Source organism: Cupressus sempervirens, chromosome 1 (genome assembly GCF_028749045.1).
Source record: "Cupressus sempervirens isolate cs-2001-9-10 chromosome 1, ASM2874904v1, whole genome shotgun sequence".
NCBI lineage: Eukaryota > Viridiplantae > Streptophyta > Pinopsida > Cupressales > Cupressaceae > Cupressus > Cupressus sempervirens.
In genome coordinates this window covers 447328863-447348207 of record NC_143118.1, presented here as the reverse complement: position 1 = coordinate 447348207, position 19345 = coordinate 447328863, and the positions used below count along the sequence as shown (strand labels likewise).

The 19345-nt window shown below is 35.5% G+C and overlaps 1 protein-coding gene across 3 annotated transcripts in view; it reads right to left on the bottom strand.

Moving 5' to 3' along the window:
- LOC149578232 (deoxyuridine 5'-triphosphate nucleotidohydrolase-like) overlaps positions 1 to 19345 on the bottom strand; it is a 30944-nt gene that overhangs the window by 10577 nt on the left and 1022 nt on the right. Inside the window, exons 3-4 of one of the 3 annotated variants that reach the window (XM_089827879.1) lie at positions 18990 to 19236; positions 14001 to 16336 (exon numbers count right to left, since the gene is read on the bottom strand). In XM_089827879.1, coding sequence (XP_089684005.1) covers positions 18992 to 19236 — 245 coding nt within the window. In that variant the 3' untranslated portion in view covers positions 14001 to 16336; positions 18990 to 18991. Of the gene's footprint in view, positions 1 to 14000; positions 16337 to 17787; positions 18722 to 18989; positions 19237 to 19345 lie in introns of those variants that run through there. The other 2 variants (XM_089827884.1, XM_089827881.1) reach the window with 2 other exon arrangements.

Below are 19345 nucleotides of genomic sequence, written 5' to 3'. Positions count from 1 at the left end.
ATCACCACAAGAGTTGAATGGGCATGTCAAGATAGATATTTATAGACAATACATCACCACGACCTGAAGTAACTCGGCCGAGGGGTTACATCACTTCTTGGTTATCACTGATGAGGTTATTACATGACCTAGCTACTTATCACAACACTGGTGCCATGCCTTATGCATCTCCCTTGGATCTTTCAATGTTTGCTCCCATCGATTACAGATACGGAGTGTTCATCATATGAGTAGAGAGGATCGGATCTGTCGTTTATGCTCCTTGTTTGAGGTCAAGACAGAGACCCATTTCATCTTTCGTTTCCCGTCATACTATGAGATCATAGGAAGGTTCTAATGCCTATTTAGAGAGTGTAGTTCCCTCGCAACTTTCTTCATCTATATGGATCAGAGATGAATGGAGCTTTATCTCAGGAAAGCGATGCAGCTCTGAGATTCCACTTTGCAACACTTGACCCCCCACAAGGTCATGGATCAACCCCTCATCACCACCTTCTTCTTCTCCCCCTTGTCTCCAATGAGGGGGGTGAAGTGGACCTCTAGCACCAGCAACACCCCTATGGCTGGCCACTCTCGATCCATGAGACCCCGAACCAGGTTTACAACTACTCTCACTCCTCAACAGCACCACTCTAGCAAGTCACAACAATAGACCAAAGGTCCTTCATGCCTAGATTCATCTTGTTCGGTATTGAAGTTTTTTTAGTGGAAGAAGGGTTCCTGGTTCTTGCCTCCTTGTTAGCCCCTTTGTTGTTTTATTTATTTTGATCTTGCTTGCTCTTTCCTAGACATCGTTTGGTGTCTTGTAGTTCGTTGCTTCCTTGTTGTATGCTTTCAGTCCCTTAGACCCTTCGTGGTCTTTTGTTGGACATTAATAGATTTATCTTATCTTATCTTCCATTCTTGATAGGACCTAGTATGAAGTCAAGAAATGACTAGTGGTGATTGGATTGGAAAAGAAGCAAGCTTACATTCATAAGTTGCAAATGTTATCCAGGCCCCAATTAAACAACATAGTTTGGAAAGAATGTATATGGACTCTTTTGGTAAATGTTTCAAAGAAATGTGGAGATATGAACAATGCGTTGAATTGTTTCATAAGTTGCCTCAAGAGATTGTCACTGCATTGAGTACATTGATGGCAGAATATGCATAAAAAAAGATTAGCTTGAATAGTTGTAGCAACTTTCAAGAAATCAGCAGATATAAAGTTCAAATGATATTTTTTTAAAATTGGATTTGTAGCAACAAGTGCGCAGCAATAGTCACAAATGTATAATGTTCAAACATACACAAGGCATGTGAACTATTGCACAATGTAATTGTTGTCAATCAGGATTGTGCCTATAGCGGGATGAAAAATCTAGCTATAATGTTCGAACATGGAAACACTCTCAAGGTGCGAGTAATCCTGTGAGGAGAGTGAATCTCAAAGATTGAAACATTGGTTTCTTTTTGGTATCACCTAAAATTAATTTGAACTTAGGAAAAGGGATGAGACGTGAATTATGTAAATGAATACTAAAGCCTAAATGAGGTGATACACCAATGATTTGATGGAAACTTCAATTAAATCAACATGAATTACCCAAGATACTAATGATTCACAATACTCGGACAAGCATGCAATTACAAAAGTGTTTTTATGCAAGGACCCAAAACCTTTTGCTTTGAAAAGAACACCTAGGCTTTACAAATTTTCTACAAAAAGAACAAGGACACAAACAAAGACCTACAATTACAAGTATCGAGATTTGAGTATACAATAAGGAATATAGCATAAATGGACAAACACAACATAGAAGCCAAAAACTCACAATATTGCACAATAGTCAATGAGAAGGTACCGTTGAATCTGTATAATAAATGTTGAAAAATCTCTGCTACAAAGTGCTCCCACAATCCACAGAAAAATTTGCAATGTACAAAAATTCTAAGCAAGAAAGAAGAGAACTCATAATGAAATGAAAATACAATAAATAGAGCTCAAAACCCTAATTTAGGTATCAAAAATGTGCATGAAAAAAAATCTCATAACTCCTCCAATGTGTGAAAAAACCCATCAAAACTGCCCTATCTCCTCAAAAGGATGCAAACAACCCAAGCTCGGATCCATCAAACAAGCCTAAAATATTGCATGTCATACTAATCAAAAATCATGTCCAATGTGCTTAATAAGGGCCCCAATATGCATGTATAACATACCCTAATTGCTCAATAACTCACCAAAAATACCAGTTAAGTGCTCAATAAGTGCATGAGAAATCAAACACCCCCTCAACTGAAAATGAACTCCATGTAACATCTAGTTGACTGAAAACATCTTCCATTGTTGAAAAATGATCTCCAAGGTTGAATTGAAAGTTACACTCTATCTCTTAAAATAGCTGCAATTGAACTCCTTGGCTCTTTGTTAATCATCTTGAATTATAACAATAATTAATAAATATCAAGTATTTTATAATTTTAATATTTGATATTATTACTTTCACAATAATTATTAGCAAGTGATTCTTATTTAGTTATTTATTATTTTATTTATCAATCATAATATATTTAATATTTAATAAATAATAAGTAATCCCTAGATAGTTTGAATGATAAATTCTCCCTGCCATTGCCTGATAATGTTACTCCCCCTCCTGGATCTATTTTGGAGATGTGTGGTCAACCTGCAAATCGAGAACTTTGTCTGGATCTTGACTCTGGTACACCAAAGAAATGCAATAAACCTCTCAATGCTCAGCAACTTTCTCTCTGTTCCTTGAAGGAGAAGGCCAAAAAGGTCCCTCCCTCCAAACCCTCGCATACTGTTAAACTCTTCCTGCTTCAGACTTTAGGCTGTGACAAGGCGGGTAGCTCTGATGGTTCCTCTAAATTCCTTACCAAATGACACCTCTAAGGCCTGTGAGGAGGCCTATCTGGACAAAAATGATAGACTTCAGAATTTATCTCTTATTGTTATTCCAACTAATGCTGACGAACCTTCCAAGGCTAGGAGTTTGTCTTTGGCTGATAATTCAATCTGTGATGGCAATGACTAGTGTGAATTTCAAATGGATATGAACTGTAGTAATAAGGAGGATCAGCCTTGTGGTGGCCCTAAGCTTGGAGCTGGAGAGGTTAGCAATAAGGAATGTTCTTGGGAGGGGGAGCCATTTGTGTTTAAAGCTGAGAATTTGAATTGTACCAAAGGATTGAGCCCTGTTGGTCCTGGTGAGTTTACCAAGAGGAAGAGAGGTAGGCCTCCCCTGTCTAGTAGCAACCCTAAAGCCTTTTAAAAAGCTAGAAAAACGATGCCTAATTGTTTCAGGGGGTTCCAGTCTCCAATGGATACTGACAATCAATGATGATTATGGATTTGATTAAGATTGCTTCCTAGAATATGAGGGGTCTGGGATGTACAAACAGAAAATATGTTGTCAAGAGGTTTTTAAGGATGGTAAAAGACATCGATATTTTGTTACTCCAAGAGGTTAAGGTTGTTGGCTTCTCATTGGATATTGCTCTTAAGTGCATTTGGAAGGATGCTGAGGCCATGGCCACCAGTCGCCCTAAGGGTAGAGGCGGTGTTGCTATTCTCATTGGGCCTAAGTGGAGGAAAAGGATCTGTAGCAAGGGAAATTCCCCTTGTAATAGGGCCTCATGGGTTGCCTTTAAATTTGAAGAGTTTGAATTTGGAATTTGTTCAATTTATGCTCCTAATGAAGTTCAAGAGAGAGTGAGTTTGTGGTGATGGTTGGCTAACATCCCAGACATCCCCTGGATTGTAGATGGTGAATTCAATATGATTGAAAGGGCTCAAGATAAAGTTGGAGGCAATAAGTTTGAGTGGAAAAAAGAGGAGTAATTTCACTGGTCAAGGATGGTGCACAAATTGAACCTTATTGACCCCTTAGCTAGTCTTCGGCTCCAATCCCTTGGTGTCTGGTTTACCTGGTCCAATTCCCAAAAAGGTACCAAGAGGATTCATTCAAGGCTAGATTGAATGTACTACAATAAGGATTTCTTTAATTGTGTTAATCCCGGTAATGATAATCCTATTCAAGTCTTTCCCTACTCTCTTTTGGATCATTACCCCATTGTTTCTGTTATTCGAAGGATTGGGTCCTCTCTTCCTAAGTCTTCTTCCCTACCTGCTTTTACTCTTAATTCTTCACTCCTCAGTGATCAAGACCTCCTTGCAGCATCTAAAATTGTGTATTTGTACAATTCCTCTATCTATAATCATGCTAATGCTATTGACCAGTGGAACCAAACTATTGTTACTTGGCAAAAGTTAAACGACTGTAGGAAAAAAGAAAGCTAAAGATGCTAGGGCCCATGAACTTTCTCTTGTTAACTCTCTCCATTCTGTTGAGGTGACTTTACAAAGTCAACTGTCTAATCCGCACTTCCGTGAAGATGTTGTTAAACATGAATTGAGAAAGCTGCAAACTAGGAAGATTCAAGGTGCTAGGATTAGATCTAGATCGAAGTGGATGAACTTGGGAGATAGAGGTTCTAAGTTTTTTTTTCAAAGCCTTAAAAGTCAAGGAGGCTAAGGACAAATTTACCAATATTTGTGATGAGGGGACATGGGTCGCTGATCCTGAAGGTATATTGGATGCCTTTTCCCAGTTCTACAAAAAGCTATTTACCTATGAGGACTGTGGGGATGAAATGAAGGTGGCCAAGGAAAGGATCAAAGCTATTATTCCGAGCAAAGTGGAGGCTGACTCTTTAAGGCTAGAGGCTCCTATTTCTCTATGTGAGATTAAAGGGGCTATTTCTGCAATGGGCAAAGAAAAGGCCCCTGGCCCTGATGGCATTACGGTTGAATTCTTCAAAGTCAATGTTGAATGGATTAGTCCCCTACTCCTTGACCTCTACCACTATGCGTTGATGAATGGTACCCTAGGCTCTAGTATCAATTCTTGACTTATCAAGTTGTTGTACAAGGGAGGTGATAAAACCCTAGTCAAAAACTAGAGACCAATCACCTTACTGAATGTCTCTTATAAAATTTTGGCAAAAATCTTAGCTTTCAGGTTGTCTTCTATCCTGCCAAAAATTATTAGCCCCACTCAGACCGAATTTGTAAAAGGTAGGTATATTCTGGAAAGTTTGATCACCTGTTGGGAAACTATGGAGTGTTAAATTGTAGCTTCCGTCAGATTGAACTATCCTAGAGTTAATCCTTCTATGGTTATTGTTAATCATTAATTATACATACTCAAATAAATATATATATATATAGTATGTTATATATTATATATTATATATTATATATTGTATGCTATATATTATATATAATATAGATATGTTATAATTAATAATGTTATAATTAATGATTAATTAATATATATAACCATAGAGACATGTCTCTTCACAAGACATGCCTCTTGAAGATATATTTATATATCTTGGAAATCTACAATTGAAACACATAGAATTACAACAATGTTATTACATTTGCAGAGATCCTAAATCTAATATGGTATCAGAGCCAGGTTGCATATGTAATGAAAGATGATTGATATTCTGTAATAATTAGAATAAAATACAATTAAGTATCTACATTCCCATTTGATTGAACAACAAACTTGAGGTGCTTGTCATTACTAATAAAAGATCATAGCTAGTGTGACACAAAGGAAGCCCAGACATCGATCCAGTACTGTGCTGTCATAGCAGCCCCGATCCAACTTAGCATGCAACACTTCAACAATGAAGGCACTGTGAGATTAGCAGATTCTGACCGACACAAAGAGATAAATTGTAGAGAGAAACTATATTGTGGACCACCCTTGTTCTTCATCCTCTACACACAACATCCATCGCGTGGCTATTGGACTAGATATAATATTTGCGTTGGGATTTTAAGCAGAAGAATTGGAGAATATCTTCATATATTCATTGCAGACCCTGAACATCAATATAAATTCTCCTTGATGCTGCTAACCAGATCAAAGTTCGAAGCATTTAAATAGATTGCAAACAAATTAAAATGAGATCTGACGTGTACATGAGATAGAAGAATATCAAGGAGTAAATCAATGGTCAAAGAAAATAGAAAGTCATGGAAGTTTATTTGTAGGGATTACGACATTCTATAGCCATGAATTTATAATTCTGTAGGGATTATAATAAGCAACATACATATTTTTCAAGCTACTGGAGTGGTTATTATCGACAACCTTTAAAGACAACTATTTTGATGCCAAATAGTAATATGTTGAGCATGTTGTAATATTTGACATGTAAAATATTTATCTTTCCCATTCTCGTGGACAAAGGGAGGAAATTGAAGTTTTTAATCCTTATGCAGCAAATTAATTTTGTTAGCCGAATTCGCATTAATACTTGAAAGTATGGTGAATGGACATTATAAATAATAGGAGATTTAATATTTGAAGAGACGAAAAGTTTATTATGTGGATATATTAGCTACGGCAATAGTTCTATGAGATTGATAATTTGTTGCGAGGATTATGTTTTATGCATATTGAACTAACTAAAGGACGTGAGAAGAGTTTATATAGCCGCAGTCGCTCACACGCAAGGTTTATCAGGTATATTTACCTTGTCCTGGCCAGATAGTTCATACAGTAGCATGTTGTGGTTTCATTGCACCCAAATTACAGAGCCGATAGAAGTTGAGAAGCATCGTGGGAGACAAACAAAATAGAAGGAAAACACATCCACTTGAGAATACAATTATGACAAATGAAAATGGAAAGTTGATCTTTTATTCAATGTCGCTCATATTGGCATTGCAACATTCTTTGAGCAATTTTATTGAAGGAGGGAAAATTGATTACTGCATCAGGGCAATAGATATTTAAGATTGGCCATTCAAGGATTTTAATAATTGTTTTATCTATCATAATTATAGCTTAGTAATACCTCGTACAATGGGAGAAGTGGATTAATCTTCAGGAAATCGTGTGTCCTAGAGAGTATAGTTGGCGTAAACAATATTGCAGATTGTTCTTATCTACTACAAAATACAAAGATGCTCATTGTGGACAGTGTCACGAGCTACAGCAGATTAAAGTGTTATATTGAATTCAAAGACCATTTAAGTGTTGTGAAGTTAAGTAATTCAAATACTAAAGCTGGTGTTGAATTCAAGATTCATAAATAATCATTATGCCAATAATGGTGATGACGGGTTGTATCAAATATGATGGAGAAATGACAAACTATTGTGGAAGATGACTCCTGTCTACACTTAAAACAGACATCTAAAGGAAAATTGTGCCACAAAGAATATTGGTAAAAATAAGTCCAAAGTAATTGGCAACATCATATTTTAGTCCTCTACCTATTGGCAGCCTCTGAAGCATGTGGTTAGTGGTAAGTTTTGTCGTGTATTAAATAAAATAATTGCATGTCTCAACAAATCTATACCAAGGGTTGGCAACAATTAGAAGACTCACATATGGATAATGTTGAAGAGTACTTAGTATATGGGGGCACCTTTGAATGTGTTAAACCAATGTTGTGATGGAATCTTCAGTGATCGATAAATTGTAACAGTCAAGAGGAGTGTAATTCTTTCAACTATCTGACCCACCCTTGTGTACATAATATGAAAGTGCAAGCTGGAACTTAGAAAGAAGTCGTCAAATTTGATGTGATGTGAAAGTGTTCAATGATATAAGAGTGGTAACTTTACATTGTGGGGGGAATAATAGGCAATGTTTCATTCCCACTTGAACCATCCTTAGAAAAGGAGATATTCCATGACCCTCGTGGGCAGATAAGTACTTGTATCTCTTACATTTATCTATTCATTTATTTGTAATTCTATACTTACCATAATGGTTATTTGCTTTGATCTATTCCTTTATGTTTGAGGATATTCTTACAGGAAAAGAAGGTTGGTACTTCACATATGCTACCAAATATTGTGCAGACTAAATCTAATGATAGCAGTTTCAAAGACCCTGATGATTAAGATGGAAAAACTGAGGCTCTTGAAGAAAACATCTTTGATGATTAAGATTATGAGATTCTTCTACGTTAAGAGGGAGTATGACACTTCTTCGAAGGCAATGTTGGAGCTTAGAAGATTGATGCTCAAAGGGAGTCTAGAAAACTTGTGTATGACTTCGTGATTTTGATGGGCCTACTTCTATGTACATCATGAGGAAGTATTGACTTATCACCTGAAGGTTGAAAAGATTAATAAAGAAAGCTCAAAAGTTTTTATGAGTAACAAAATGATTTTAATGGGCCACACCTTGTGAACATCACAAGAAAATGAAAAGATCCTTAAATAACTTGCATGATCATACACAAAGTACTGAGAACATAAAATTGGTTGATGATATAAAAGTTGGAATTTCACATTGTGGGGGGTAAATTTAATAAACAATGTTCAAATTCCCACTTGAAAACATCTTTAGAGAGGAGATTTAATGATTTGACATTTATGGATTGTCATAGAAAGATAAGTAATTCTTACTCTTGAATATTACAGTTATCTACTTACTATAGTCTCTCTCTTTCTCGGTTATAAACTTATACATACTACAAGAGTTAAATTGCATTGATTTTTTCCTTTATATTTACATATGTTCTTGCAGAAAAGGAAAGTTTGTACGTTTGCTACCAAGTTTATTGTGCAAACTTTGGAAGTAAACATCTTTATGATTAAGAATATAAAGAGGAAATCTGACATTGCTTCAGATTAAGAGGGAGCAAATAAGAACATGATTCTGTGAAATTTTTATTCAAAGGGAGTAGATCATATCATTTCAGAGGTAAACTTGACATGATTAATGATTATTGTTTCTTATGCACTTATTGACTAACATCATATGGTTGATGATTATATGCATACAGTGATAAATCTATTCTTGTAGAAAATTCTCCATGACTTAATGTCATGTGACCTTGTGATACTGGTGCATTTATCACAAGGATGAGTTATATTAGTACAAATGAGCAAAGTGCTAATATTTGTACCAAGCCTCTTACAAAGTTGAAATTGTGTACTTTAGAGGTAAAATTGATATGACTTTGTTGTAAATGCATTTATTAAACTATATATTCATGAATATAAAATTATTTTTTCTTGCAAGCTTGTATTGTGAAAAGTGACAACTTTTTTTGTGAAAGGTGACGACCTTTTGTGTGTTCTGATCCTATTATGAAGTGACGACTTTATTTTAGTTGATCTATCTTCAAACAATGGTTGAATTTAGTGTTATTTTTGGGCCGAATTTTGCCGGACATATTGATAACCTTCATGGTTCTTGTGGGCGATAGCCGAACACCATGAAAACCCATTGTTTTGGAAGTTTGGATTATCCTTGTTCTTTGGGCCGGATTTTGCTGGACACATTGATAACCTTCATGGGTCTTGTGGGCAATAGCTAGACACCATGAAAACCCATTGTTTTGGAAGTTTGGGTTATCCTTATTCTTTGGGCCAGATTTTGCCGGACACATTGATAACCTTCATGGGTCTATTGGGTGATAACCCGACACCATGAAAATCCATTATGTTTTCTTTCTTCTTTCTCTCTCTTAGTTTAGAACATAATGATGATTACACCTTATTGTGTAAGTTAAACTTATTTCAATTTCTTTTTTGCTTAAGAGGGAGTATTGAGGATTCTAGCCTATTAGTGTATTGAAGTAAATCCCATATGTTATTTTACATGTGTGTGTTGATGAATTCATATTGATATGCCATTTTAGGGATATCATAGTGAGATGATATCTCCTTATACTCAAGAACATAGTATGTTATATATCAATCTTCCAAAATAAAGAGGGAGTGTTGAGATAGCTTCGATTGTATCTAAGTCATAGCTATGGTAGAAAACAATTGATATACATATCATTGTTAGAATTAGATATTGTTGGCATGTTTGTTCTGGCACATTTCGTGAGGTGATGTCTAGTATAAAAAGATATCACCTATGATATGGACTTCTTGTTGAGACTTATATTATCGTAAGATAATGTATCTAGTGTGATATATATATATATATATATATATATATATATATATATAAGTCTTTAATATGGCATTCTAAGATTATCGTGATAATGTATTCTATAAGAATCCTCCGGAGCTAAGAGGGAGTGTTAAATTGTAGCTTTCGTTAGATTGAACTATCTTAGAGTTAATCCTTCTATGGTTATTGTTAATCATTAATTATACATACTCATATATATATATATATATATATATATATATATATATATATATATATATATATATATAAAATTAATAATGTTTTAATTAATGATTAATTAATATATATAACCATAGAGACATGTCTCTTCACAAGACATGCCTCTTGAAGATATATTTATATATTTTGGAAATCTGCAATTGAAACACATAGAATTACAACAATGTTATTACATTTGCAGAGATCCTAAATCTAACATGGAGTGGGCAAGATCTTCTGGTCAAGTAGTTGGGATGTTTTTGATCGATTATGAGAAGGCTTATGACAAGATTGAATGGGAATTTATTTACATGATGTTGGATGCTATGGGGTTTCCAGGTCCTTCCCTCTCTATGGTTAAAGTTTTAATGAAGGATGCTAATGTTGTTGTGGATGTTAATGGTCACAAGTCTCACTGCTTCGAGCTCTCCAAGTCCATCAGGTAAAGTTGTCCCCTAGCCCCTGCTCTCTTTGTTTTGCAGCTGATACAAGAATCCACGAGCCTCTCCTAACCAATGGGCAAGAAATTTCTAACATCCAATTTGCAGATGATACTGCTATTTTATTCATTTTGGAGGAGGATAACATGAGTTGGCTAATGGTCAAATTGGAAATCTTCTGCAAAGCCTCTGGTAGCAAAATTTCAGTGCCTAGCTGGTGTGGTAAGTTTGGCATCAGCTGGGGAGATCCTAACCATGTAGTGAGGTACCTTGGTATTCCTTTTTCTGTTAATCCTTATATCAATGACATGTGGAGTTCGCTGAAAGACGGAATCAAGGTGAAACTTTGTAAGTGGAATAATATGTATTTATCCATGGCAGGGAGGGTTCAAGTCTATCAAAAGATCTTGTCCTCATATACCACTTATTTTTCTTCAACTTGGCTGTTTAATGTTAATCAGTTTGCTTATATTTAAAAAATTATCTGAGATTTCTTGTGGTCTGATGGGAAAGGGGTTCATATGACCCATGTTGTCCATTGGGAGTGGTGTATTAAGGAGAAGGCTAGGGGAGAGGGCTTGGGCTGAAGGATCTGAGGATTCAAGGCATTGCTTTGGCAACTAAGTGGATTGCTAAAGCCACTATTGGGGAGGAACCATGGAAAGTGCTCATTAGGCATAACTTGTGTAGTGGCTATCCGTGTGGTGCCAAATCTTAGAGTAGCTGGAACATCTTGAATTTCCTTCCTCTAGACTGTAAAACAAATGTTCTTGGGTCTAATATCTTGAAAGCCTTGTGGAAATGTTGGAAGTATGTTAGGTCCCTACTGGGGGAAGTCTTGAGAAAGGAGAAGAATAATATTTGGTGTGGGAAATGTTCCATCTAGTGGAACCTTAGATGTAGTAATAAACCCCTAGCTCTTCTTCAAGGGTGTTTTTGGCTAAGAGGTGGGCAGGTCTAGGTGTTAGAACTCTCAGTGATATTCTGGTCAATGGCAAGCTTGTTGAGTGGACTGTGTTGAAACACCAGTTCTCATTGGAGGACTCTCAGAAGAGAACCTATTATGTTATATCTAAAGCATTGAACAAGGCCGGATTGGGTGAGAAGTGCTGCTCTGATGTTTGTACTTTCAATATATGCTGGTTGGACTCCTCTCCCTTGCATTTGGTAAAAGCTAAATATATCTATTCTCTGCTCACCACTAACTCTTCTATCCTTGATCATCTTAACTGCTGTTGGAATCTCACCCTTCCCCATGTAAAGTGGACAAAAATTCTTATCAATTTGTGGAGAAGACCTATTGAACCCAAAATTATATGCTCCCTTTGGAGATTCCTGTCGAACAAGCTTCCTTTTTCCAAACCTGGTGGAGATCCTAATAAGTGCTTTGTGTGCGGCACTGTCTATATAGGGACCAAAATGCACTTTTATTAATTAATTATAAATTTATATATGAATGTTAATTTGTAAAAAAATACAAACAAATTGGTTATGCAGGTGCATTTTGGCCCCTCCATAGCCAAAACCCTCAGTGTGCAGCCAAACTGAGTCTGTCATGCATGTTTTCTTTGATTGTCCCTTTGCTGTTAGAATTTGGAATATGTTTGGGTTCTTTTTTGGTGTCAATTTCACTATTGGTAATGTCTTTTATGGTAAACTTTGTGGTAGCAGCAAATTTCTCAATCAGTTCTGGTCTATCCTTTTGTGTATTTTCTAGCAAACTTGGAAATTTAGGAATAATTGTACATTTCAAGGAGCTAGAACCGTTCTTACTGGGTCTCGATTGAGACTTAACCTTGTGGATGTTATCATGCAGGTTACAGCAATATTCAAGCTTAAGGAAGAGCAGTTCAACAAATTCCTCAAAGATGGACAGGGTACCTTCACCAAGAAGGATCTTCATTATGGGTTTACGACCGTGAGTAGCAAAGAACTTGATCAGCAAGAGGATATCTTCAATGTTCCTTTATCTCAGTTGCAGAAAAGGGTTAGTGAGGAAGGACATTGGGTCCCGCAGCATGAAAGGCAGTCCTTCAGCTCCATGCCTTCACCCGTGAGATGTACCACCTCAGATTCCAGCGATGAAGAAAGTTAATCATGGTCTTATAAATCTCTTTTTTGGCTGAGTCAACTAGTTATGAATCATATGTAATCAATTGTATTTCTGGTTGGGCTCTCCCGATATCTTGTTACTCTTGACTGCTTCGGTTCAGCTGTAATGGCTGTATTTTGATGCTCTAGATGTATTTGGATTCCTTGTTTTCTTGATATGCAATACAAAAATATATATATATATGAAATGTGAATCGATAAATCAAAAATAATAATAATAATAAGATACTAACATTAATTTACATATATTGACATGTTAAAATGAGAAAACATATAACATATGTAAATTAATGAAAGTCTATGTAATAACATTCTCCCTTTGAGCCAGCCCACTGGTTTTGGCTGCTTTTATATCAAAAACATTCTCCCTTTGGACAGAGACCTGGAATAGTTTAGATGCCAGATTTTATTACAAATAGGGCACATCTAGTGAAAATTTGGAAAAAAAAAGTCATAATTTCTAATCATTTGCACATTTTGAAACTTTTGGAAACACTGCTCACGGCTGCCGTGTAGCAAGGGTTTCAAGTTGGCCGACTGCAGAAATACTTGTCAAAGCCACCATCAAATATATATAACTTTTCTTCTCACAGAGAAGAGAGGGTAAGTCATTTATTTTTGTTCTCCTCTGAGTTGCTTTATCCATAGATTTACATCTTCAACTTAGGAACTGAAACTGGGTATTTATATTTAAGTTTTCCAGATCTATCTGTTTTATTTAATGTCAATCCAGACACACTTGCGACTACATTTGAGCTAAATGAAGGCAAGAAAGGCTTAACCTTAGAGATTTGTCACCATTTCATAGTCTTTTGTTTTATAGCATGCTGGAGTACTTCATATATTTGTACAGTCGTGACTATTAAATGGTGAATATCCCTTTCAATGAGTTGAGTTTTATGTCTCTGTAAGGTGCAAATTCTGGTAAAAGTAAAACGAGGCTTATTTATTTTCTGTGACTTCCTTACAATGTATTCTGGGTCCTCAATACTAGGGTCTGTGATTTAAACCGTGTATTTTATTTAAACATACCTCTGCAAGTTATGACTGTAGCTTCATCTTTATTTGAGAAAGGAACACCGGTCGGCATAGTGGTCTTTTGTTTCTTTTTTCTATATTTATGAGATATTCTCCAGCCTTACTCTTAGTTTTAGCATCCATGAATGCCTCTAAAAATGCATAGTGCATCTTCTTTTCATTAATATGCCTTGATTCATTTCCTTGTGGAATCATATTATGTTGAATTACATGGAATAATGATTACAATCTATTTATTTGGCTCGCACCTGTGAAGAAATCCAGTCAGGGATGGCCTTAATATATTCATTTAAAACTAATAGAATCCAACAATAAGATCTCTCAAGTCAGCACCAACCACTCATTCCAAATGCAAAAATGAAGCTGGTTATGACTGCTAGATGTAAAAGAAATTACTTTTGTCGTGCTTTACAGCTGAGCAGTTTATAAAGAATATATCAAAATGTCCTTTGTGACTTTGCTATTTCTTGTATTTCATCTTTGTCTTTGTTGTAGCAACTATAGCTGGTAATGCACGTTCATGTGACTTTTCAAACACTTCTTATTCGCTTTAATGTTGAAGAATCATTGTTGTTCTGTAAGAATAGAGCATAGACCAAACTGATAATTCCTCCTGTAGATTGTTGAAGCCTTCATTGTATCTTTTATAAAGTAGATTACCAGCAAATTCTAATGTTTTACTTATTGGATCTTAATAATTACTGCATTTGAAAGAATAAAAAACTCCTGCTATATTTGACAGACACTATTGGAAAAATATTGTGTTGCTCTTACTCTTTTCCACTAAGTCATGCTTTCTTGAAAAGAATTTAACAAGACCGATATAGTTTATGTCGTGATCTGTGATACCTGATGATTACTCCACTTCAGTCTTGTCTTCTATTTGAATACTGAAAAATGTCTAAAGCATTCATTTCCATAAATGGTTTTTCTTGAAATATTCTTTCTAAGAGATGTTCATTCTCAGATTACCATGATTACTAACTGAATGTCGACAATATCAGATTCTGTGAACTTCTGCAGAGTCTATATATTGACCATGTACAGTTTATTTGTAACACAATTTTTTTTCAATGTTGTAAACCCTACTTGTGCTGCAATTTTATTAAAATGTTCAACATGTTGTATATGATACTCTGTTCAACCTGCCATGAAACTTTTATCTCAAGCATGCCAATAAATTTGAAAAAAGCTGCCTTTGGAAATAAACAAAAAAAAATTTCTATTTGATCTTGTGGGAATTAAGCCCGTGCTACCACCTAATTCACCCCATTCTGGACCAAACCCAGAAAAAAAATTTCTTGATTCATCATATTTTGCCCAGAAAATGCAACAAAAGCTGACTCTTTCTTTCTGATTTTATTTTCTGTGATAAATTAGCTTTGAAGCTCCACCTGTGTATAACTGTTTGGCACCTATCAAAGCGCCTTTCCCTTGAATAATAATGCTTCAATTTCTCCTTTCGCATGAAGCTCAATCCTCTTGTTAAATGTCATTTCTTACTCTACTCTAACAGTGTCACTGAATTTGTTAAAAATGACCTTTTGTATATATTAATTAGTGTCCATCTCTTTAGGAAAATAACATTTTGTTTCAGAATAAACACTCAGATTATACTTTGAGCATCTTGTAGTAAAAATGGTTGGATTGAATACTTCTGTTCAATTTCACTCTATGCTGATAACTCCTTTGTATATTTCTTTTTATCATTTCTTAACTGAACATACTTATTGAAGGTATTTCTTCTGTTATATTCCAACTTACGAGTTGTTCAATTGCATAGACTATGAAATGATAGCTCTTTCTTCGTAATAGTATTTTCATGAATGCACTTGTAGCATTCCAAAGTTGGTGAATCTTCTCTTTTCCATTCTCACCATTATATCTGACTATTTCCACTAATGCTGACCTGATCTATATTATCCTTATATTCTCATGCAGTTGAATTTGTGCTTGGTGTTGTACCACATTTTAATACCCATTTGTTGACTATTACACACATTTCCATTCACTATATGTATTGAAGCCAAATAATATGTTGCACCATTTGATCTTGCTGAAATTATTCAAAACAAAACATGAATTGAGAAAAATACCTTTTCAAGTCAAGCTAGAACTTTGAGAGCCTTAGTATAATTATCTGACCATATGAACCTTATATGCACTTGTATTTTTCTATGCATGTTGATCCTTATGTGAAACAACTTTGTATCTTATGAATAACGTGTAACTTTTCATGTGAAACTTTTAATGGCTGAAAGGTTTCACAGTGAATGTTGTGTCCCTTTAACGGCTTCGCATCCAATTGTACGTCTTCAACTGCTCCACTATTCAACTGAAAAGCTTCATGCCTGTAATGTATTTATGTCCCTTCAACAATCTCCTCATTGTCTTCAGTCTTTGCCCCTCCATGATTTGACCAGATGGTTCCACATTTGTAGTTAATATGCATCCCTTCAATAGTCTCCTCACCTCTCCGGTCTTCTACTTTGGTTCAACCAGAAGATCCCATACTTGTGTATGCTCTCTCAACAGTCTCCCCCAAATCTTTGGTCTTCACCCCCGTATCTACACATGAAACAAACCTATTAGCATAAAACTTGTTTCGCTTTCTGTTCCTTTCCTTTCTGCATGTGATTGTTGTACGTTGTTTTTGATCGTCTATAAAGAATAGATAACGTTGTTTTTGATCATTTATGAAGAATAGATAACATTGATTGTTAGGTCTACTGTATCCTGAGCTCAGTCATTTCATGTGACTGACATCATTTTTCTTTTCTCTATCGGTGGCAGCAAGGATGCAGGAACCCGAGAACTCCATCAAGTTCAACACGGCTGCCTCCATACTGGGCAATGATGGAACCATCGATCTCTTTCAATGTTTTTTGTTCTTTGCTGAGCGATCAATGTACATTGCTCATGTGTAGATATTTGAACATTCTTGACAATGCTTTCAAAAAGATTTTAAACTTTAAACAAAACTCCTTTGATTTTTTTTAATAGCTACCACAGTTCGTGTGTAACAAACACTGTACTTTCCTTTAATGAAAAAAAATGTCTTTTGTACATGTATTCTTTTCTGATTTTCCTGTCAACTTTACACCTCAAGAATACTTTCAAAACATGTTGAAAACCATTTAATGATTCAATTCAGCATGTAACCATGTCATAACCAGCAATGAATATATATACAATTGAATTTATTTTCACATAGACAATAATATTTGGAAAACTTTAGAAAAAGTTGCATGTGTAGTGAAAATAGTTAGCAATTATTAAATACAGAGGATACACACCTACTGTTTGACATAATGTTCAATGTAAAAGCAAGGTGTTAAACTTTTTATCAGATTTGTAGCAACTAGTCCACAACAGTAGTCACAAATGTAAAATCTACAAGCATACACAAGGCATGCGAATGATGCACGCCAACTACTATTTGACATAATGTTCAATGTAAAAGCGAGGTGTTTAACACAATGTTTTATATGTTATAATTTATATTACAGCCTTTTGGAAAATCGATTGCCATGTCTAAATATTTAGGTTTTACAATCAGCATAACCTTGGACTTGCAGGTACAAGTGCTAGGTGTGTAACTCGGTCCTGTCTAAATGTTTATGGTTTTACAATCAGCGTAACCTTGGCACTTACAGGTACAAGTGCTAGGTGTGTAACTCGGTCCTATCTGAGTTCCTGTCCTGTTACAATCAATTATTTGTTTGTCCTATTGCAATCAATTAAGCATATAAATGTATACTTGTGTAACTGAGTTATATCTGGATTTTTGTTCTGTTATAGTCAATCAAATACAAATGTACACCTCTGTAACTCAGTTACATCAGGTTTTTCCTCCTGCTACAGATGTATATTTGCATAGGCCAATTATATCTATAAGAATCCACAAAGCCAAATCCACCTAACACCTTCTAAATGTAAGTTTAAAGTACACATGAAAACACTTGTTCAATTTTGCTGATGTTGCAAGGTTCAATTAAGACAACTTTTAGAATGACGGATATTAGAGTAGTAAGGATTGTCATCCTCCAGCTACTAGAAGATGGAATATTATAAGACTAGATATTTCCAAAATTAGTTGGGTAAAGGTTCAGGACTCAAGAAAATGTCACATTACAGTACAATTTCCAACTACTCAGCCACAACATAACCTAACCTCAAAGGCACATCCCCGCATTAGACAGGGACTCCAGTTGCAGCTCTTGTTAAATACAAAACCTTAATTGCTTAAACACAAACCCCTGTATACACATCCACCAAAATAGAACATCACAGTTCATAAGCCCACAATCTCGGTAATGATGTGAAGAAAACTAGTAGAAATATCTGTTGATGTTCAACAAACAAATTTAATACAATCCAAGCGAATACAAAAAAATCAACAAACGCAGTACAGGGCATAAGAATTGATAAACTGCTTTTAAAGTCACCAGCTATAGGAAAGATTTCCATAATCATTCAACATTTAGGTTATGATTATCTTCTTCGATCTCAACTAGTCAACGCTCTAGAGTGGCAGACTGAATCATTTTGGACGAACTCTGTCGAACAGAGGACTTCTTACCAACAAAACCGTTATCCATCAACAACCATTAGTCCATCCAGCTTATAAAATTAACAATTCCAAAACCCTTTTTCAGTGAGGAAAAGGCTTCACCAGTGAAAGAAACTAGAAACAAATGTATTTTATTGACATACCCAATGCTCTGACGGAGTGTCCTAATCACCGCGATTGGCAGGATGCAACATTTCTTTCCAAAAAACACCTTCCAACATATTTACAAGGTTCGTACCACGTAAACAGTTTCACCCAGTATATACTAGTTTGATAATTTCAAAAAGTTGCACTACTTGTATGACAGGGAGATGGAATTAGTCTCCCATAACAAATGGATATCATATTAAAAACTTCCTTGAACAAGATTGCCATTGATCCTTCAAATGCAAATAAATGAGGGGCGAAAAAATGCATCAGTACATACATTTAATTGTTTAAACAAGATTCGATTATTTGTTGCAAGTGCTGCATTTAGTCCAACAGGAGAAAACAACTGCTCCTATAGCCGATTACAATGCAAAAGACCATTTGGTTCACCAAAAATAATGCCTTCCATTTCTCTAGAATCTTCTAAAATTGTTAAAAGGTATTTTCAGAAAATTCTGTACATTCAAAAGCTCATGAATAAGAAGATAGAAAGCTCACATTTAGACACCTGTTGATCCAAATCCACATTTACCCCGGGCTGTAGAATCCAAATCATCCACCTCTAGAACCTCTGGAGTTAGAATCTTCTCAATAATTAACTGAGCAATCCGATCACCAGCATTAACCTGAAAGTCCTGATCAGAATGATTGAAGAGAATTACAGCAACTGGTCCACGGTAATCTGCATCAATAACCCCAGCACCAACATCTATGGAATGCTTCCAAGTTAACCCAGACCGGGGAGCTGCAAAAAACGAGGATCAATTTCTTAAAAAATCACTCTCTCGCTGATGATCCCTAAGGGAACCTTGAAAATTAAAACACCTAATGCAAGCTTCCATTGACCAAACAGA